The sequence below is a fragment of the Rhineura floridana genome, chromosome 2 (genome assembly GCF_030035675.1).
Source record: "Rhineura floridana isolate rRhiFlo1 chromosome 2, rRhiFlo1.hap2, whole genome shotgun sequence".
Taxonomy (NCBI): Eukaryota; Metazoa; Chordata; class Lepidosauria; order Squamata; family Rhineuridae; genus Rhineura; species Rhineura floridana.
In genome coordinates, this window is record NC_084481.1 from 114,083,507 (window position 1) to 114,104,472 (window position 20,966).

The 20,966-nt window shown below is 41.1% G+C and overlaps 1 protein-coding gene across 1 annotated transcript in view; it reads right to left on the reverse strand.

Moving 5' to 3' along the window:
• The window catches only part of PTPRJ (protein tyrosine phosphatase receptor type J), a 149,801-nt gene that overhangs the window by 41,178 nt on the left and 87,657 nt on the right, over window positions 1–20,966 (reverse strand). Inside the window, exons 2-7 of the mRNA XM_061610184.1 lie at window positions 17,027–17,045; window positions 16,116–16,337; window positions 13,329–13,595; window positions 11,725–11,985; window positions 10,573–10,839; window positions 3,629–3,895 (exon numbers count right to left, since the gene is read on the reverse strand). Of these exons, the coding sequence (XP_061466168.1) occupies window positions 3,629–3,895; window positions 10,573–10,839; window positions 11,725–11,985; window positions 13,329–13,595; window positions 16,116–16,337; window positions 17,027–17,045 (1,303 nt within the window). The remainder of the gene's footprint in view (window positions 1–3,628; window positions 3,896–10,572; window positions 10,840–11,724; window positions 11,986–13,328; window positions 13,596–16,115; window positions 16,338–17,026; window positions 17,046–20,966) is intronic.

The following is a 20,966-nucleotide window of genomic DNA, read 5'->3' on the forward strand; positions in this document are numbered from 1 at the left end:
GGATGAGCAGCATGGAACGCGCGTTGGTCCATGTTGAGTGGGGGTATGGCAGGAACCTGTGGTAGTGACTGCATTTGTGTGAAATAAGCCAGCATGGCTTGGAGTTGGGAGAGGAAATCAGGAGACAGCTGCAGACCAGATGTGTGAGATGTATGTGCCTGGTGGGCTGTTGGAACAGATGTCTGAGGCGGTAAGCCAGAGGTAGGTTCGTTAGGCGAACCGTGAGGGGGAAAGCCAACAAACTCTTCCTCGTCAGAGGCAGTAGCAGGAGAATGGAAAATATCACTTATGTGTGTCTGTGCTGTGGTGGTTGTTGGCACAGAGACATAACGAGGACGCTTTGGTTTACTATGGCTGGAAAGATGTTTTGTCTTAGCCAGTGCTTTGGCATGTCTGGTCTTAGACGAGTTAGTATGTTGTGGCTTGGCTGATTGTGGCATGTCTGGCTGATCTGGCACCATGTGTGTTGATGGTGACATGCCTGGCTGTTCTGCCATCTTATATGAACCTGGGTGCAGTACACTGCCACGGAGGGGGCAGAATGTAAAGACCCGAACTGGCACAGCGTACTACCACGGAGGGGGTAGGATACACTGGCAGATGGCGAATGCACTGCCACAGAGGGGGCAGAATGCACAGAGGTATCCGCGTTAATATAATATAGGCTGTTTTAGAGTTGGCACACTCAGATTAGTGCTGTGGGCTGGGTTTTTGGCTTGTTCACGGCCCCATAGGGGGCAGGATATGTAATGTAAATCAGATTTAATACAAGTCAGCCACTGATATTAAAGTTCCAGCCTTGATAATGTAATCCAGCCACTAGGATTAAAGCTCCAGCCTTGATAATGTAATCCAGCCACTAGGATTAAAACTCCAGCCTTGATAATGTAATCCAGCCACTAGGATTAAAGCTCCAGCCTTGATAATACAATCCAGCCCACTAGGATTGGAGCTCCAGCCTTAATAATACAATTCAGCCACTATGATTACAGCCACAGTAAAAATGTGTGTAAATCAGCCTTGTGTAAGTTTGTCAGCAGCACATATACACAAACATACAGATAGATAGCCTGCAGGGGAGGTATCCGAAGCTAAATAGATGGGAACAAAAAAGGCGGGAATTTTGAATTTCAAAAAATGGCGCCCGGAAAAAAAAAAAACGGGCGGGAAAAAACGATCAAAACGGGGCTGAGGGAGAAGGAGCAATGGCGGCCGTCGCAAGCGAACTGGGGGAAGGGCTGGCCAGCACGGACTCGCCGAAAGCCGCAGTAGTGGTTAGAAAAAACTCTGGAAGAGCAGGTAGAGGAACACACGGCAGCCGCCGCAGAGAGAGCCGCCGTCGCGGTCTGTAAAGCCCTTCGCAGTGGGATTTAAGCCACGTAGCGAGGGCGATCTGCGGTAAGGTAGTAACGGCGGGAGCCGCAGCTGCAAGCTCCCGCAGAGATCGGATCAGCCGCAGCCGCGGCAACGATCGGGGGGGGGAGGGAGAGGGATTCCCCTTCCCTCACAAGCGATCAAAAGCGATCTTAAAAAAAAAAGAAAAGAACCGCAGCCGCGGTCACCGAGGGAGCCCCCTGGCTACGGGGGGGGGAGGGGGCTTGAAACTGCAAAAATAAAGAGAGCCGCAGCCGCGGTCTCAGAGGGAGCACCCCAATCAAGGGAATAAAAGAAATTAAATAGCCCTGAGGAAAGGGGGAAGAGAGCCGCAGCCGCGGTCTCTGAGGGGATCCTCAGTAGGCTAGACACAAAAAACAGAAAAAAGGTTTTGAAGAGAAAAAGAGAAACAAATACGAGACTTAGCTAAATGCTACGTGAAATTCCAATCTTGTTCGTACGAAGGCAAGAATGAACTGGAGAGTGGGAGGGGCATGACGTCCCTAGTCTTGACTTCAAAAACATTCTTGCCTTCGCACGATAGGTGGAACTATTTCCCACAGTGATGGCCCACTTCCTATGGAAAATACACCATTTGTATAATCAGCTTCCGTACTGGGAAATTGGAAGGTAGCTATATATAACATCATGTTTTAAAAGGGAGTTAGGTGATGAGACTGGAAAAGTTTGCCTATTGTTTTAACTCAGTAAATTGGTGGAAAGCATTATTAAAACATATAGCAGAGCAACAATTGCTGAACAAGAATTGCTATGCCTTCTGACAAAATAAGTCTTGCTTCATAAACCTTTTATAATTCTTTGAGGGTATTAAACATATAGGCCCAGTAACACATGTAATGCTAAGCCAAATCATGGCTAAGTGTGAATGCACAAGCAAGCGGATACAGAAAAAAATCACAGCTCTTTTACTCATTCTACAGTCCTGCTGTTGCCACACTACCTGAAGGTAAGCCATGGTTTGGTTTAGCATTACATCCAAACCTGGTTTGGCTCCCCCAGACCAACCACGAGCAGTAAACCAAGAACAAGCTTTGTTTACAGTTGGTGATTTGCCTGGAGTGAGACAAATCAAGTGCCTGGGTTCAGACAAACCATGGCTTAGCTCCAGGTAGCAAGGCAGGAGGAGGACCAGAGGAGGAGCAAAGTGGCTGTGATTTTTCCTATTCCTATTGTTATCCATATGCTTGTGCATTTGTGCTTAGCCATGGTTTGGCATAATATTATGTGTGAACTAAGTCAGTGACAGAATTGCTTTTGTAGACATTGTATAATTAGGACTGAAAAGAAAAAAGGGGGGAACCCCAAGATGCCAAGGACTTCCAAAAACCTTTGAATAAAATCTCTCATCAAAGTCTCCTAAGGAAAATTAACAGTCATGGAATAAGAAGATTACTTCTCACACGGATCAGTAACTGGTTAAACCGTAAGCAGAAGGTAGGAATAAACTGACAGTTCCTACAATGGGGGGAAGAAAATGGGATCCCCCAGGGATTTCAACTTCTTCATAAATTGTCTGGAGATGGCCAAGTGTGCAGATGACACAAAATAATTAGAGTAATGAAAAACCAAGTGGACTATGAAGAGCTACAAAAAGATCTCTCCAAACTAGATGATAGGGAACAAAATAGCAAATGAAGCTCAGTGTAAACAAGTGCAAAGAGACACACAATTTATGGAATCCATTACATGATATGGTGATGGTCACTAAGTTACATTGCTTTAAAACAATGGATTAAATTTATTTTCAATGAAACTGTATAATAAGTGGCTATGAGCAATGATGACCAAATGGAACCACTATACTCTGAGGTCATGTACTCTGAATGCCAGTTCTTTGGGGAGGGGGGAAACAGTAGAGGAGGGCTGTTGCCTTTAATGCCCTGGCTTGTTGGCTGCACTTGGTTGTCCACTGTGGGAAAGAAAATATTGGTCTAGACAGGCTTTTGATCTGATCAGCATGACTGATCTTGCACCATTCCTCCTTCATGACCATCTTGGAACTGTATCTTAAATCTGATCATTAAGAGATCCAATTTTTTAAATTGCCCCAGTATTTTACTAGTAAAGAATATAGAATGGTTGGAAATAATCATTTATTGTTATGAAAACTGCATTCATTATTCAAGAGATTCAGTAGCCCACCTTGATCTTGTCATCTTCTGCTCGAGTACATATTTTGAATGTATAGTATGTAGCTTTTTGGTACAGAAATAGAGCTGTCTTAAATACTTACTTGTATAAACAGCTATATCATTTGGGTCCCACTCAGTGTTGTTACCATCTGCTCGTGCGTATATTTTGAATGTGTACAACGTTCCAGGTACCAAGGCACTAATTACTGCACTGGCATTATCAGAATATTCATTCCTGGGAGGATCACTTCCTTCTATTTGTATTCGATAAGTGTAATTAGAAGCATTTGGATCACTATTGTCCCACTTTAAAGTTACTGTTGTGTTAGTGCGGTTTTCAACACTTATGCCAGAAACTGGACTGGGCTCTGTTTAAAAAAAAAAAAAGATTTTAGCTATACCAGTGAAGGGAAATATTATCACATTACTACATGTTATTGCCAGAAATCTCTTGACACAGATAAAGGGTTACTATAATAATTTAGCTGGCAATAGTAAACCACCTCTGAATACTGCTTACCATGAAAACCCAATCCATAGGGTCACCATAAGCCAGAATCGACTTGAAGGCAGAGATGGAATATAGTTTAGCTAAATAACATTTTGTTGGAATATCAACATTTTCCCCTCAAAACTAAAAATGGTAGAACAGATGTCTAAGTTTTATTTCTGAACCAACAAGATTGCAAGAAGTTCACTTATATGTATTACTTTGAAACATGTTTATATTAATTTCCACATCAAGTCTAAAAGTGGTGAACAATATTAAACCTTGGCAAATTCAGTGCTTTCCGTAGGCTTTGCATTCTCTTCCCCAAGTAAAGTGTCCACCTAGCTCTCTCACAATACCAACATTTATTTCACACACACCCAAATAGCTGCAGACACTTCCAGCTTCTACCTTTGCTGTATGGTAGTATATGGCAAAAGGGCACAAAATCAAGAAAATTTGGAAGAACGCAATTTGCAATTGGAATTATTTCCCCATCCCCAACTCTGTCGATTTCACATCTGAGGATAAATTTCAGAAGAAAAATGAAATAATGTCCAATAATTGCAGTTTGGCATCTGTTCCATTAAAATGACATGCACGTTATATTAATTTGGTGCAACAAAGTGTGCAGAAAACGGTAATCCTCTGTTACTGCAGTTTTCAACACATGCCAGAAACTGGACTAGGCTCTTTTAAGGAAGAGGAAAAAGGATTCTAACTATATCAGTGAAGCAAAATATTATCACACCAAGAGATGTGCCAGAGGTCTCTTGAAGAGAAAGAGATAAACTATAATTTAGCTACCTAATATTTTGTTGGAATATCAACATTTTCTTTATAAAAATAAGTATGGAAGGACTGTTTTACTTCTGAACTAAGAAGATTTTAAGAAGTTTATTTATGCAGACTTTTGATAGAGCTCTGCCTCTGCATTTCTTGCTAAATAGTGAACTTTACTACAGAAACAATTACAAATAAGAACCTAACATGCCAATCATGTTCTTAATATGTACTTGCAATCAGTTTTCTAGCAACCACCTTAAGCATCTTTTCTTAAGGACCCCTCGCCTCCACAAGTGGAACTTGTGGAGTGTGGATTTATTGAGCTGGTGATTAGAGGTGGGCACCTCCAGGTCCATTGAACACAGTTGCTAATATTTCAATGGCTGGGACTTACTGTAACACAAAACCTGTGTTTAAGCAAATGTCCTGATCATTCCACTCAAATTGAGTCATGCAGGCACCACTTTGAGTTAGTTGCTGCAGCAGGGAAATGTGGACTCTCGTGTCTTCATGTTTTGTCACTGGGTGGGAGGAGTATGGAATTCACTTAGGGCAGGCACTGCCAGTTTGGGGTTGTAGCATGGGCAAGAGACTTCCTGCTTTCACACTGTCACTTGGGCTTCTAGCTGATACAGTTGCTTGTGTGAGATAAGGGCCTTTGACATCTTCACCTCCCCTTTCACTTCTTGTTGTGGGATCTTTGCTTTTGCATTTGGCAACAATTCCCTTCCCCTTTTCTGATTTTGGGTGGAGACGGGGCTTAGGCAGGTCATGGGGCAGGGGACAGGATTTTTTTCTTACACAGGGATGTGTGCACTTGGGAATGGTTCTCCAAAGAAAGTGCAGGAAATCAGATTCAGCTGGAGCAAGCTACTTCATGTACGGTAGGGTCCATTCCAGCAGGGTCATGCCAGATGTGGGTGGCAGGGTGGTGGTATTTGCACTTCTGGACCAGCTACTGGGAACAGTGGAGGCCTTACATGGATGGTGAATAGGCCAGAGAAGAGGATGTCGTCTTCAGCAGTTCAATCACCTGTTGTCACAGAGAAGGAGCAGCCACCTCCTGTCTGATTGGAGGAACAGGCAGGAGGCTGTGCTTAATTTTAATTAAGGATTCTGGCAGCAAACATAATGGTGGCAGAGAGTGGTGGCAGTCCCCTGTACTGTTTTCCCAGATGGGGACAATGTTGGGAGGTTCAGTGGTGTTATTGCCCTCTTGGGGTACTTGGGAGCGGTCGAAGCACATAGGCAGGGGCCACATCGGGCTAGCAAACTGCTTTAGTTCTAGCAGCAATTGTGGGGATATCATCATTTTTTGTCCTATTTGTCTTTCCCCCCTCCCAAGATAAGGGCATTGGGAATTTGGATGGTTCTGGTGGGGGGGAGGTCTACAGTCCTGGCCTACAATGGTCTGGGGCAAAAACCAGAGGATGCCACAAGCTCTTTGGGATTCTGTATGGCTGGGAACCCTCTTGGGGCAGTGGATGTGGTCCGCTGTGTCTGTCTGATTGGGTTGTTGCTTACTACTTTCCCCCAAAGAGAAAATTTGGACGGAGAAATGAGTGTTCCTCTTCATGTTATTTTTCCAGGAGCCTGGACCCAAGCTCTTTGTAAAGGAGGGGGTGCTTACCACCCTGCCAAAAGCAATCAAGCAGCAAGTAGCCTAAGGCTGAGAGGACCCGGAATAATTGGCTCTCCAGTTATACCATTTTCACCGGGGTGGTGTTACAAGCCCATATTTGATATGTATCCCTTTGTATATGAAATGCTCTGACATTATACAAAGAGTGTACACTTCAATTATAGACCCAGCATACCTCCAGCACTTCATTATTGGGTGGCATATCAATATTATTAATAAACTATTGAATTAATGTAAAAGACATCTGGAGGACAGATATATAGGGTTTTATATACTAATGTGAGAAGCCTCAGATCATGATAGGAGGAGGTGAGTTCTTGGTGCTAAAACAGATGTAGTGGGCATATTTGAAACTTGGTGGGAAAAGAGATACTTAGTTTAGGGAAATAACAAGGAAGGATATGTTGTGGCTGGAGTTGCCCTTTATCTCCAAGAGTCCAATAAGCTAGAAAACCAAGGAGTGAACGTCTTCACAGAATTGCTGTGAGGGGAATACAAGGCCCAAAAAGTAAATAAATAATGGGAGCATATTATCACTCACAGGGATGGCCCAAGATATTTTGCCACCTAAGGCAAAGAACAAGATGGTGCTCCCCACTTCCCATGTACAGAGTCAACCACATGGGCAGCTGAATGCTACTTCAACAGTAGCTATGGTGCAGCATTCTCCACTGCAACTGAGCGCAGCAGGCTAGCTTAAGGGATGCAAGGCAGGCTGTAAGGTGCACACACCTTACTCCTCCATGACCGCAAGCATTTACAGCCTGAGGCAGATGCTTCACTCTATCTAATGATCTGATCACTCCTTCACCAAAGCTCTGAGTGTGATCTTTGGATGGAGAAAGAAATCAAAAAGGCAACCAAAGGAGGGGGGAATCTGTAAAGAGGTGGACAACTTCAAATGTTTTCTGAGTTAATTTGTCCTTAAATTATGACAAAAAGACAACATTTCTAGATTTGATAAAATTGGCTGCACCCTGGAACTGTTAGCGATAGAGCCAACTTCTCAAGATAAGACGATCCTGAACTTTCTCAGTGATGCTGAGGATCTGGTACACAACTAACAGTTGTTGAATGGCTCAGCAATGCTCACAATAGTGCTGATAAATTCTGTATACACATGAGGGGGCAAATTGATCAGAATGATGGGCATGGTCACATTTCATTTCCATAGAGAAAATTAAAGATGAATGGATTAATTCAAAGGAAGTTACAGAAGGAGTACAGAAGGTCAAATCTCTCCAGGATGCTTGGAGGCTATTTAAAACCACTGTAGACCACAGCTGAACATCAAGAAGACTAAAGTAATGACAACAGAAGATTTATGTAACTTTAAAGTTGACAACAAGGACATCGAACTTGTCAAGGATTATCAATACCTTGGCACAGTCATTAACCAAAAGGGAGACAATAGTCTAGAAATCAGAAGAAGGCTAGGACTGGGGAGGGCAGCTATGAGAGAACTAGAAAAGGTCCTCAAATGCAAAGATGTACCACTTAACACTAAAGTAAGGAACATTCAGACCATGGTATTCCTGATCTCTATGTATGGATGTGAAAGTTGGACAGTGAAAAAAGTGGATAAGAGAAAAATCAAATAATTTGAAAGAAAGTGTTGGAGGAGAGCTTTGCAGACACCATGGACTGCGAAAAAGACAAATAATTGTATGTTTGGAGGTTGATGATTCATAGGGTCGCCTAAGTTGTAATCGACTTGAAGGCACATAACAGCAACAATAAAAGTTTAGATAAACTAGATGCTACAGGATCAGGAAAGGTATGGAAAGAGTGCCAAAGAACGTCAACATGCTTAATGTACATAGCCAAGAAGTTCTAAGAGCCAAGAAGGTTTCCATTAATAACAGGAAGAATAGCACAAATTAGGAAAACATGACTCTCACAAAATAAACCTAAATTGATGATTAAGCAAGCAAAGAGAGACACTGGGAAATATCTTACTAGAAACATGAAGACAAAACAATAAACATCTTAAACTATATCAGAATCAGGAAGCTAGGCAGTGAGGCTGCTAGACCGCTAAATGACAAACAAATGAAATGATTGTAGGATAGGGAGACTTCAGAGAAGCTGAAGGGATTACTTGTGTCAGTTTTCACAGCAGAAGATGCTGTACAGATGCCTATGGCTGAACTAGTTTCCTCCCCTGCCCCCCCCAGCCCGATGAAGACAGATGAATAACAGGGTCAAATAAAAGTGACAAGAAATGAAGTTCTATGGCAGGCGTAGTCAACTTGGTGCCCTCCACATGTGGATTGGCTACAATTCCTATCAGCCCCTGCAAACATGGCCCATGGTCAGGAATGATGGGAATTATAGCCTATAATATTTAAAGGACACTACATTGGCTGCCACTGTTCTAGGGGAAACTGATGAATTTTAAAAAAAAAAGTCACCAGGCCCAGATGGTATACATCTTCTTGTTGGTCTCCTAATAAAAATACACCATTTGTATAATCAGCTTCCGTACTGGGAAATTGGAAGGTAGCTATATATAACATCATGTTTTAAAAGGGAGTCAGGTGATGAGACTGGAAAAGTTTGCCTATTGTTTTAACTCAGTAAATTGGTGGAAAGCATTATTAAAACATATAGCAGAGCAACAATTGCTGAACAAGAATTGCTATGCCTTCTGACAAAATAAGTCTTGCTTCATAAACCTTTTATAATTCTTTGAGGGTATTAAACATATAGGCCCAGTAACACATGTAATGCTAAGCCAAATCATGGCTAAGTGTGAATGCACAAGCAAGCGGATACAGAAAAAAATCACAGCTCTTTTATTCATTCTACAGTCCTGCTGTTGCCACACTACCTGAAGGTAAGCCATGGTTTGGTTTAGCATTACATCCAAACCTGGTTTGGCTCCCCCAGACCAACCACGAGCAGTAAACCAAGAACAAGCTTTGTTTACAGTTGGTGATTTGCCTGGAGTGAGACAAACCAAGTGCCTGGGTTCAGACAAACCATGGCTTAGCTCCAGGTAGCAAGGCAGGAGGAGGACCAGAGGAGGAGCAAAGTGGCTGTGATTTTTCCTATTCCTATTGTTATCCATATGCTTGTGCATTTGTGCTTAGCCATGGTTTGGCATAATATTATGTGTGAACTAAGTCAGTGACAGAATTGCTTTTGTAGACATCGTATAATTAGGACTGAAAAGAAAAAAAGGGGGGAACCTCAAGATGCCAAGGACTTCCAAAAACCTTTGAATAAAATCTCTCATCAAAGTCTCCTAAGGAAAATTAACAGTCATGGAATAAGAAGATTTCTTCTCACACGGATCAGTAACTGGTTAAACCGTAAGCAGAAGGTAGGAATAAACTGACAGTTCCTACAATGGGGGGAAGAAAATGGGATCCCCCAGGGATTTCAACTTCTTCATAAATTGTCTGGAGATGGCCAAGTGTGCAGATGACACAAAATAATTAGAGCAATGAAAAACCAAGTGGACTATGAAGAGCTACAAAAAGATCTCTCCAAGCTAGATGACAGGGAACAAAATGGCAAATGAAGCTCAGTGTAAACAAGTGCAAAGAGACACACAATTTATGGAATCCATTACATGATATGGTGATGGTCACTAAGTTACATCGGTTTAAAACAATGGATTAAATTTATTTTCAATGAAACTGTATAATAAGTGGCTATGAGCAATGATGACCAAATGGAACCACTATACTCTGAGGTCATGTACTCTGAATGCCAGTTCTTTGGGGAGGGGGGAAACAGTGGAGGAGGGCTGTTGCCTTTAATGCCCTGGCTTGTTGGCTGCATTTGGTTGTCCACTGTGGGAAAGCAAATATTGGTCTAGACAGGCTTTTGATCTGATCAGCATGACTGATCTTGCACCATTCCTCCTTCATGACCATCTTGGAACTGTATCTTAAATCTGATCATTAAGAGATCAAATTTTTTAAATTGCCCCAGTATTTTACTAGTAAAGAATATAGAATGGTTGGAAATAATCATTTATTGTTATGAAAACTGCATTCATTATTCAAGAGATTCAGTAGCCCACCTTGATCTTGTCATCTTCTGCTCGAGTACATATTTTGAATGTATAGTATGTAGCTTTTTGGTACAGAAATAGAGCTGTCTTAAATACTTACTTGTATAAACAGCTATATCATTTGGGTCCCCCTCAGTGTTGTTACCATCTGCTCGTGCGTATATTTTGAATGTGTACAACGTTCCAGGTACCAAGGCACTAATTACTGCACTGGCATTATCAGAATATTCATTCCTGAGAGGATCACTTCCTTCTATTTGTATTCGATAAGTGTAATTAGAAGCATTTGGATCACTATTGTCCCACTTTAAAGTTACTGTTGTGTTAGTGCGGTTTTCAACACTTATGCCAGAAACTGGACTGGGCTCTGTTTAAAAAAAAAAAAGATTTTAGCTATACCAGTGAAGGGAAATATTATCACATTACTACATGTTATTGCCAGAAATCTCTTGACACAGATAAAGGGTTACTATAATAATTTAGCTGGCAATAGTAAACCACCTCTGAATACCGCTTACCATGAAAACCCAATCCATAGGGTCACCATAAGCCAGAATCGACTTGAAGGCAGAGATGGAATATAGTTTAGCTAAATAACATTTTGTTGGAATATCAACATTTTCCCCTCAAAACTAAAAATGTAGAACAGAAGTTTTATTTCTGAACCAACCAGATTTCAAGAAGTTCACTTATATTTATTACTTTGAAACATGTTTATATTGTTTTCCACGTCAAGTCTCAAAGTGATATACAATATTAAACCTTGGCAAATTCAGTGCTTTCCGTAGGCTTTGCATTCTCTTCCCCAAGTAAAGTGTCCACCTAGCTCTCTCACAATACCAACATTTATTTCACACACACCCAAATAGTTGCAGACACTTCCAGCTTCTATCTTTGCTGTATGGTAGTATATGGCAAAAGGGCACAAAATCAAGAAAATTTGGAAGAACGCAATTTGCAATTGGAATTATTTCCCCATCCCCACTCTGTCAATTTCACATGTGAGGATAAATTTCAGAAAAAAAATGAAAGAATCTCCAATAATTGCAATTTGGCATCTATTCCATTAAAATGACATGCACATTATATTAATTTGTTGCAACAAAATGTGCAGAATACAGTCAACGTCCAGCACGCTACAGGACTTCCCTCTATAGGTCTTCTGTTTGACTCCATATTAAGGATTTATATAATGTCTTTGTGGTGCCCATTGCAATTAAAAATCATCACAAATCTTAATTTAATTTCTTACTTGTATAAACAGTTGTGCCATTTGGGTCTCCTTTAGTTTTACCATGTATTTCTGAGTATATTTTGAATGTGTACAAAGTTCCAGGTTCCAAGTCATTAATTATTGCACTGGAAGTATTAGATTCAGTCCTGGGAAGATCACTTCCTTCTATTAGTATTTCATAAGTGTAGACAGAAACATTTGGATCACTATTGTTCCACTTTAAAGTTACTGTTGTGTTAGTGCAGTTTTCAACACTTATGCCAGAAACTGGACTGGGCTCTGTTAAGAAAGTGTTAACAGATATAGGATTACAGAAATTCAAATAGCTAATGTTTCATTCATCATGATAAATGTTCACTTAGGATGTACCTCCTATCTGTCTCCTACTTTACTTGCCAAATAACAAACTTGCTGCAGAATCAATTAAAAATAATTAAACTGGGTACGCACCCTGGTATAAATTCAGAATATATTCTTAATACCTGAAATCAACTTTCCATCTACTCCCTTATATGTCTTTCAAATTTGTTATAGCAAATAAAATTTTGTTTCTTCAGATATTTTTTCCCATGTGTAGCAAGGCAACAAGTATCCTTAATAAACATTAATTATACAAGTAAGCAGGGTACAAACACCAGCAAAATCAATCATTGACCCAGAGATCCTCAAACTTTTTAGGCCTGGGTCACATTCAGAGTTCTAAAAAATAGTTAAGGGCACCACAAAATATCCATTTTACAGAAGAAAAATTGGCCATGTTTAGAATCCCCCCTCCCCAAACAAGCAAAACACCTACACCCACCCACTCACCCAAACAAACAAAACACAGACAAAACAGCAGTCAACATTCCCCCCCAAAACAAGTAACTCTCCCAACCAAACAACCCCCCATTTTAAAAAAAATAGGGGTACGGGGCCTTGGCAGGCTCCAAGGGGGCTATATAAGGGTGGTATGGTGCCCATGTGCGCCATTTGGAGACCCCAGCATTAACCTATGTGGAAAGGATAATCCCATCACAAATCTGTTGATTTTCTTCCAAGTACAAACAGCAGTGCAGCTACAGATGTTTACTGGAGTAAAGGGGAAAGGGTGATTTGCGTATAGGGATATAAAATATTCAAAATGTGAAATATTTAAGCAAGATTGAAACTACTAAATATCTAATTATTATCTCTTATTCTTACAACTACTTTGAATACAATATAATCTTAGATTCTATCAAGTTAACAGAATTAACCTCGGGCTTTCTATAATGCAGTTGGCTATGGTAGTGATAGCTAATATTGTTCATGTGCTGCAAAGTGCAATCCCTGTGAAGGTTTTGGCAGGGGCTGGAAAATTAATGATGACCCCAGACTACATGCATCTCAGCATGATTGGAAGCCAGACTCAATTCCCTGGGGCAATTCCCTGGAGGAAGGGCAACATGGAAAATACTGGGTGATATCCACTATTAGTCATACTCTGAGTAGATCTATTGAACTCATTGTACTTAAGCCCCTTATTTCAATGGGTCTACTCTGAGTAAGACTTAGTTGGATATCACCCACTGAATGCAACACCATGATTTTGCTGGAACATTCTAAGTCAATTAGGCAATTGGAAACCATCATATACTTACTTGTAGAAACAGCTATATCATTTGGGTCCCCCTCAGTTTTGTTACCATCTACTTGTGGGTAAATTTTGAATGTGTACAACGTTCCAGGTACCAAGGCACTAATTACTGCACTGGCATTATAAGAATATTCATTCCTGGGAGGATCACTTCCTTCTATTTGTATTCGGTAAGTGTAGATAGAAGCATTTGGATCACTACTGTTCCACTTTAAAGATACAGTTGTGGTATTGATGCTTTCAACGCGGATGTCAAAAACTGGACTGGGTTCTGTTCATGAAAAAGAAAAAGGGTTGTATCTGGACCATTGAAGGATAATATCTAAAGCTGTTAACAGAGATAAAGTGCATTACAGTTTGGTTTGCAAAAACTGTGTTCCAGGGCCGGCTCCAGGCATGCGGGGGCCCTTGGGCATCAGCTTGCCCTGGCCTCCCGGTGGGTGGGTGTGCATACGTGCGCATACACGCACACGTGCACCCCCCGTGCACCCCCCATGGCCCCCCTACCTGTCTAGTCTTTACCATTGCCCTTAATGAAGATGGCGGCCGTGGTTCCCCTAAGGGGAATGAAGCCTCCGCCACCATCTTTGTTGATGGCACACATGCGTGTTACGCGCGCACATCTCTGCCATCAACTAAGATGGTGGCAGCAGCTTCAGTACCTTAGGGAAGCTGTGGCTGCCATCTTCATTAAGGGCAATGCTAAAAAGCAGGCCGACAGGTAAGTGGGGTGTGTGGGGATCACGGAAGGGGAGCTGAGGGCCCCTCAGGGGCTCCTGTAGCTCCAGGGCCCTCGCGCCAGTGAACAACCTGGCTGCCCTTTAGAACCGGCCCTGTTCCTTTTGTCCTAGTTATAGACATTTTCATAATTAACATAAAATTGAAAGGTATCTAACTGAAAGATAGCTGTGGGTGCTCCTGGATTCAATACTGTGACTGGAGGTTCAGGTGGCCTTTGAGGCTAGGAGTGCCTATTTCCAGCTATGGCCCTTTCTGGACAGAGATGACTTGGCCACAGTATTCCATGCTCTGGTAATGTCCAGATTGGATTATTGCAATGCAATCTACATGGGGCTGCTCATGTAGGACGACTTGAAAACTTCAACTGATCCAGAATGCAGCAGCCAGATTGCTGGTGGGAGTTCCTTTTAGAACTCATATAACCCCCATTTTAAAGCAGCTGCATTGGTTGCCACTTCATTTTCAGGCCTAATTTAAGACGCTCACGCTAATGTTTAAAACCTAAATGACTTAGGCCCTAAATATCTCCTTTCCTACAGACCATCTCCTTTCCTCCAGACCATCTCCTTTCCTCCAGACCCTCTTGGGTGTTAATATCAGCAGAAGAGGTCCAGGAGAGGGCATTCTCTGTGGCAGCCCTGAAGTTATGGAGCTCCCTGTAATTCAGTAACATCTGGAGGGCCATAGGTTCCCCACATCTGCTTTAACTGAACAATGCTCAGGATGTTTACCATAACCTGTGGGATTATGCCAAACTCCTGCTTTATTTGCCAGAAAAGGAACAGATTCTAAGAATTTAAACTTCCAAATCCAGGCTTCTTCCCAGCCACGTAATCAGATAGGCATAAATTCTGCCTGCAGGAAGAGGAACATTGCGCTGCCAGGGAGGGAGAGCCCCTCGTCATCTGCTGCTGCTGTGCTGCTTCCCCTGGCTGTCACCACCCCCACCCTTCCTGCTGGACTGCTGCTGTTGGTGGCTGCCATGCCCTGCAGGACCAGGTCCCAGGTACTCAGCCAGCTGTGGCTAACCTTTTCCACCTGTCCCTCCTTGGAGGGATATATAGGCTGGCTGGCTGAGAGGCCTGGGAGACCTTCTGCCTGCAGGAAGAGGAACATTGCGCTGCCAGGGAGGGAGAGCCCCTCGTCATCTGCTGCTGCTGTGCTGCTTCCCCTGGCTGTCACCACCACCACCCTTCCTGCTGGACTGCTGCTGTTAACAGCTGCCACGCCCTGCAGGACCAGGTCCCAGCTTATTTCATCATTGCCGCTGCACTGCGCGAGGAGAGTCTTCGGCGTGGGACATTGTCGCCGGATGTATGCTGTGTGGTGTGAATGAGATTGGTGTGTGTATGTATGTGTGTCGTTGCTTGTTTTAACTACACTTTAATTGTATTTTATTGTATTTTAATGCTATTTAATTATTTGTTCTGTTGAGTTTGCTATTTATTTCTATGTTTTTGTATTTTATGTTGCTGTTTTACTCTTATGTACACCGGCCGGAGAGCCTTTTGGCTTTGGGCGGTATAGAAATTAAATAAAATAAAATAAATAAATAAATTCAGAAGCATTTCTTAATCGTTGGCAGATACTACATACTGCCTAAATGAGGGATGGGGAAACACCAAGCCCTAGCCAGCATGGCCAATGGTCAAAATGATGGGTGTTCGAGTCTAACAAGATCTGGAGGAAAACAGGTTCCCCAACCCTGGCTTTAATCAAAAACTCTGAAAGCTAAGAAAAGCAGTGCAGCAAGTGTGTGAGAGAAGGGCTGAGCTCCACAAGGCTTAAATTAAGGTACTGCATGACTTCTGTGGAGTTCTGCAGTAAAATTTCCTTACTGCAGTAAAATTTCCTTACTGCAGTAAAGTGCATGCAACCATATTGGAAGAGTGAAGAGATTTAGCAATGCACATTGCAAGATCATAATTTATGAGAAACCCAAGCAATCTTCTTTCTATTTAAAATGTAGGAATAACACTTTTATCAGAACTGCCTTTGAAGCCTTCTAGGATTCATAAATATTCCTTGGAATTTCTAGTCCATTACTTACTTGTTGTAATGATTCTGCAGCATGTTCCATCAGAATTCTCAAAAGAAACAATATACTGTGAGCCAGGAACAAGTCCAGATATTGTAGCATTCCATGGTGAAGGCTTAGCCTCTGTTCCATTTGCAAAAGTTACATTACTTATTGTAAAGTTGTCGGGTAACTGGATGTGTATTTCTGTTTCTGATACTGTTACATTATTTACTGATTTGCATTCATTAACACCTGTACACACACAAAAGAAGAGCCAACAGCTACATGTCTTTCTTTAATGAGACGTTTTTCACTGCTATATACAGTATTGATAATTATTTATTACTAAGCATGGGAAAACACCCTCTGTCCCTTATATGCCCTCTGTACAGTATGAAACTGTTCAAAATGGCATCAGCAGAGGGAAATGTTTCTGAAGGGTAGGAGACAACAAGATACTGGATCCAATGTGGAACCGATGCAATGCACTAAGACGGTGCCAGGATATTTGTAAGGCAATGGCACCAAAAAAGGTGCAGGGTCCTGGATGAGCATAGTTTGCAGCATCCTCACTGACTTTATGTAGCTAGGAACAGAAGAGAGTTAGGTTTTCTCCAAGCAACAAGAATATATGGACTTTGTACTTTGAAGAAATAGGAGCTGTTGTAGTGGTTCAAGGCACACTACATCCATGCAGATATACAGAAGTGGGGCATACGGTCTTAAGGGAAGTAAGCTTATCAACATACTTTTAATATTTGTAAACAGGTTAATGTGAAAAAGCCTGCACAAGTGGTCTTTCCCGGACTGCGAATAGAGGTACGGAGGTGCACAGTTTTAATTAGCATTTATAGAGGTACATTAGGGGTCACTAGTTTTGATTTAGGATTACCTATGAGGCATACAACTGAAGTCTGGATGGATAATAGAGTGGTACTTACAAACAGCAGCAACTGTTATCTGTTAAAACAAGAAAAGAAAGAAAAAGAAGTATTAGCACATCCTGAACACTTTATCTTCACTGTGGCACATAATTGTCCTTGTGATGCAACAGAGGTGCCGGCTAATGTAAGAAAAGAGAAAGTTATTTTCTCCAGTTCCCCCTCCCCCTGCAACTTCCTGCATTACCTTTCATGGTTCCAGAGGATCTCCCAACCCTCTGAACAGATTTTTGATGGGGGGCAGGGGGAAACTGGTGAAACATCCCATTCCCTTCCATTAGCAGATACCTCCACTGGATCAAACAGAATGCCAGCATTGGATTCCACCCATAAAGTTGTACAAGCAAAAGCAAAAACAACAAATCAAAAAGGTGAATATGCAGAAGAATCAGGAGAAACAGAAGCAGTTAACACACGTTACCACTTCCCGTAAACATGAAGGCTAGAAATATTGCTAAAACATTAAAAGCCAAGAATATCAATATATTTAACAAGGCTCCCTATAGTTTCCCCCTCCAGGATGCACACCGTAACATGGTGAGGGGGTTTGAGAGTGTCAAAGAAGCTGAGAGCAATGCCATCAGGAGTCTAGACCAAGAGGCACGCAAGGCGGAATGGTCAAAGCTGAGACACCAGACTAAGATGCATCCACACTCAGAGGAAAGCAATGGTAAACCACCTCTGAATACCTCTTACCACAAAAACCCTATGAACAGAGTATCCAAAATGCAACATGAGATAGTGCTGGAAGATGAGACCCTCAGGTCAGAAGGCACTCACTGAGCTACTGGGGACGAACAAAGGACGAGTAGCGCTGTGACTAACGATGCAACTGGGTCAAAGCCGAAAGGAAGCCCAGGGGCTGATGCGCACAGATGCGAAAGGGAGTCCAGAGTTGTACAACACACACAATAGGAACATGGAACGTGAGAAGTATGAACCAGGGAAAGGCAGAAATAGTCAAGCAAGAAATGGAACATATCAATATTACAATACTTGGCGTGAGTGAATTAAAATGGACGGAAATGGGACATTTTCAATCAGGCAACTACAAAATATTTTATGCAGGAAATGAGAAATTAAGAAGAAACGGGGTTGGTTAAATAGTGAGAAGTGATGTTGCAAAAGCAATTAGGAGCTATAATGCAAGGTCTGAGCGAGTGATAGCAATGAGATTAAAGGGAAACCTATTAACATAACCATCATCCAAGTCTACGCTCCAACGGCAAACGTAGAAGAGGAATTGGAAAGATTTTACACAGATGTACAGGAAGAAATTGATCACAAACCAAAACAAGATGTGCTGATAATCATGGGAGAGTGGAATGCAAGATGTGCTGATAATCATGGGGGACTGTAAGTAGGGAACAGAGAACTAGGAATTGTTGGGAAATGGGGCTTTATTATTATTGTTATTGTTGTTGTTGTTGTTGTTGTTGTTGTTATTATTATTATTATTAATAATAATAATAATAATAATAATAATAATAATAATAATAATAATAATAATAATAATAATAATAATAATAATAATAATAATAATAATAATAATAATAGCATTTATATACCGCCCCACAGCCGAAGCTCTCTGGGTGGTTTACAACAATTAACTTTTAATGAAAATTAGCATATGCCTATTGATTTTTGTACAAGAGTCTTCCCTCACTGCATTTTATCCACACAAAAACCCTGTAAGGTATGTTAGGCTGAGAGGCGGTGACTGGCCCCAAATCACCCAGGGATCTTCATGGCTCAGTAGTGAGAACAGATTTAAAGTCTGATCTCCCAGATCCTAGTCCAACACTCTAAACTACTTCATCACACTGGGTCACATTATTACCATGTGATGTTTGTAATAAAAGTTTAAAATTTCATGTTCCACCCTCCTCCTTCAGTTTGAGAACAACAGCTGTAATCACCCTGTAGTTTGAGAACCACAGTTGCAATTACAAACACTGATTCAACCAACTGAACTACACAATAATCCATGTCTCTTATCCTCTTTGACTTATAAACTACTAACAAAATAAACTGGAGATCTCCAATGTGCTGCAGCCTCAAAATGTTCCTCAACTATTACTTTGCCTTTGATGAGACTGTTCAAATATTATTCCCTTCAAGCAAAATGAGCCCGTTTATTTTCAAGTGCATTTCCTGTTTAGCAAGTCATTTTATAAAATGCAATTCTTAACCTGTGTTGTTTATTCTGTCAAGCCCAAATACGTGCTGACATTTTAACTGTCAAAAATGTTTCTAAAAATCAATTTTCTGATTTGCCAGTGAAGTAATTATATTTATACCTTTTCATTAAATAACTCCTGCATGCAAACCTGCATGCAAAGACTGCCATCTTTCTGCATTTTGATTTTATCTTACTGTATGCACCCTCCCAGAGAAAGAAATTATTCTTTTTGCATTAAAAACACATAGAACAAATCCATATTCTAACTAGCATAAAACTGAATGTTTCTTGGTTTACTGGATTAAAAGACAGCTTTTTCTGGTGGCCTATTGTTTGTCTACTTATGAGATAAAAATGAAGCAGCAGAAAGACTTTTTGAATTCTGTGAAGCCAATAATTTATTTCTTGAAAACACATTTTTTGGGCAACTGAAAAGACGACTGTACACATGGACATCACCAAATAAATAATAATAATAATAATAAATTTAATTTCTTTGTCGCCTATCTGGCCGATGGCCACTCTAGGCGACTTACAAATTTGTTAGAATACAATTGATAAAATATAATAATACAATATAAACCGAAGGCCTGCTGAAAGATCAATATAGGTATCAAATTGACTATATAACTGGTAACAGAAGATGGAGAAGTTCCATACTTTGTGCGAAAACAAGACCAGGAGCCAACTGCGGTACAGATCATGAACTGGTCGTATCGAAAACCAGAGTAAAGCTAAAGAAGAACAACAAAGCAATCATAATGCCAAAATACAATTTAAATAACATCCCAGAAGAATATAAAGATCAAATAAGGAACAGATTTGAGGCTTTAAACTTAGTTGACAGAGAACCAGAAGAACTATGGACTGAAGTCAGAGACTTTATCACGGAAGAATGCAAACAGACAATACGACTAGTTAAAAAGAGAGAAAGACCTCAATGGATGACCGAAGAAACTGTTAAAATGGTTAAAGAGAGAAGGAAAGCAAAAGCAAAAGGAGATAGAAACACACTTAGAACCTTAAATGCAACAATACAGTGACTAGTATGTAGAGACAAAGAAAATTATTATTGTACAGAAATAGAAGAGGACAACAAAAAGGGTTGAACAAGAGCCCTATTCCAAAAGATTAGAGAAATGAAAGGGAAATTTAAACCAAGAGTAGGGATGTTGAATAAAAAACAAGGGAACACACTGACTGACCGAGATGAAATAAAAGGAAGATGGAAGCAATACTCTGAAGAACTCTATAAAAGAGATGCCAGGATGACAGATTCATTCATGGAGGAAAAATATGATGAAGAGCCAGAAATTTTAGAATGTGAGGTGAAAGCTGCTCTTAAAATACTTGGAAGAAACAAATCACCAGGAACAGATGGCATACCAACAGAGTTGCTACAAGCGACTGAGACGGAATCTGTCCAAATTTTGACAAAAATTTGTCAGCGAATATGGAAAACTAAACAATGGCCCACAGACTGGAAGCGTTCAATACACATCCTAATTCCAAAGAAGGGGGATACCAGGGAATGCAGTAATCGAACTATTGGCTTAATATCCCATGCAAGTAAAGTAATGCTCAAGATTCTACAACAAAGGTTCTTACCTTATATGGAGCGAGAAATGCCAGACATCCAAGCTGGATTTAGAAAGGGAAGAGGCACCAGCGATCATATCACAAACATACGTTGGATAATGGAACGGACCAAGGAATTTCAGAAGGAAATCACCCTGTGCTTCATAGATTACAGCAAAG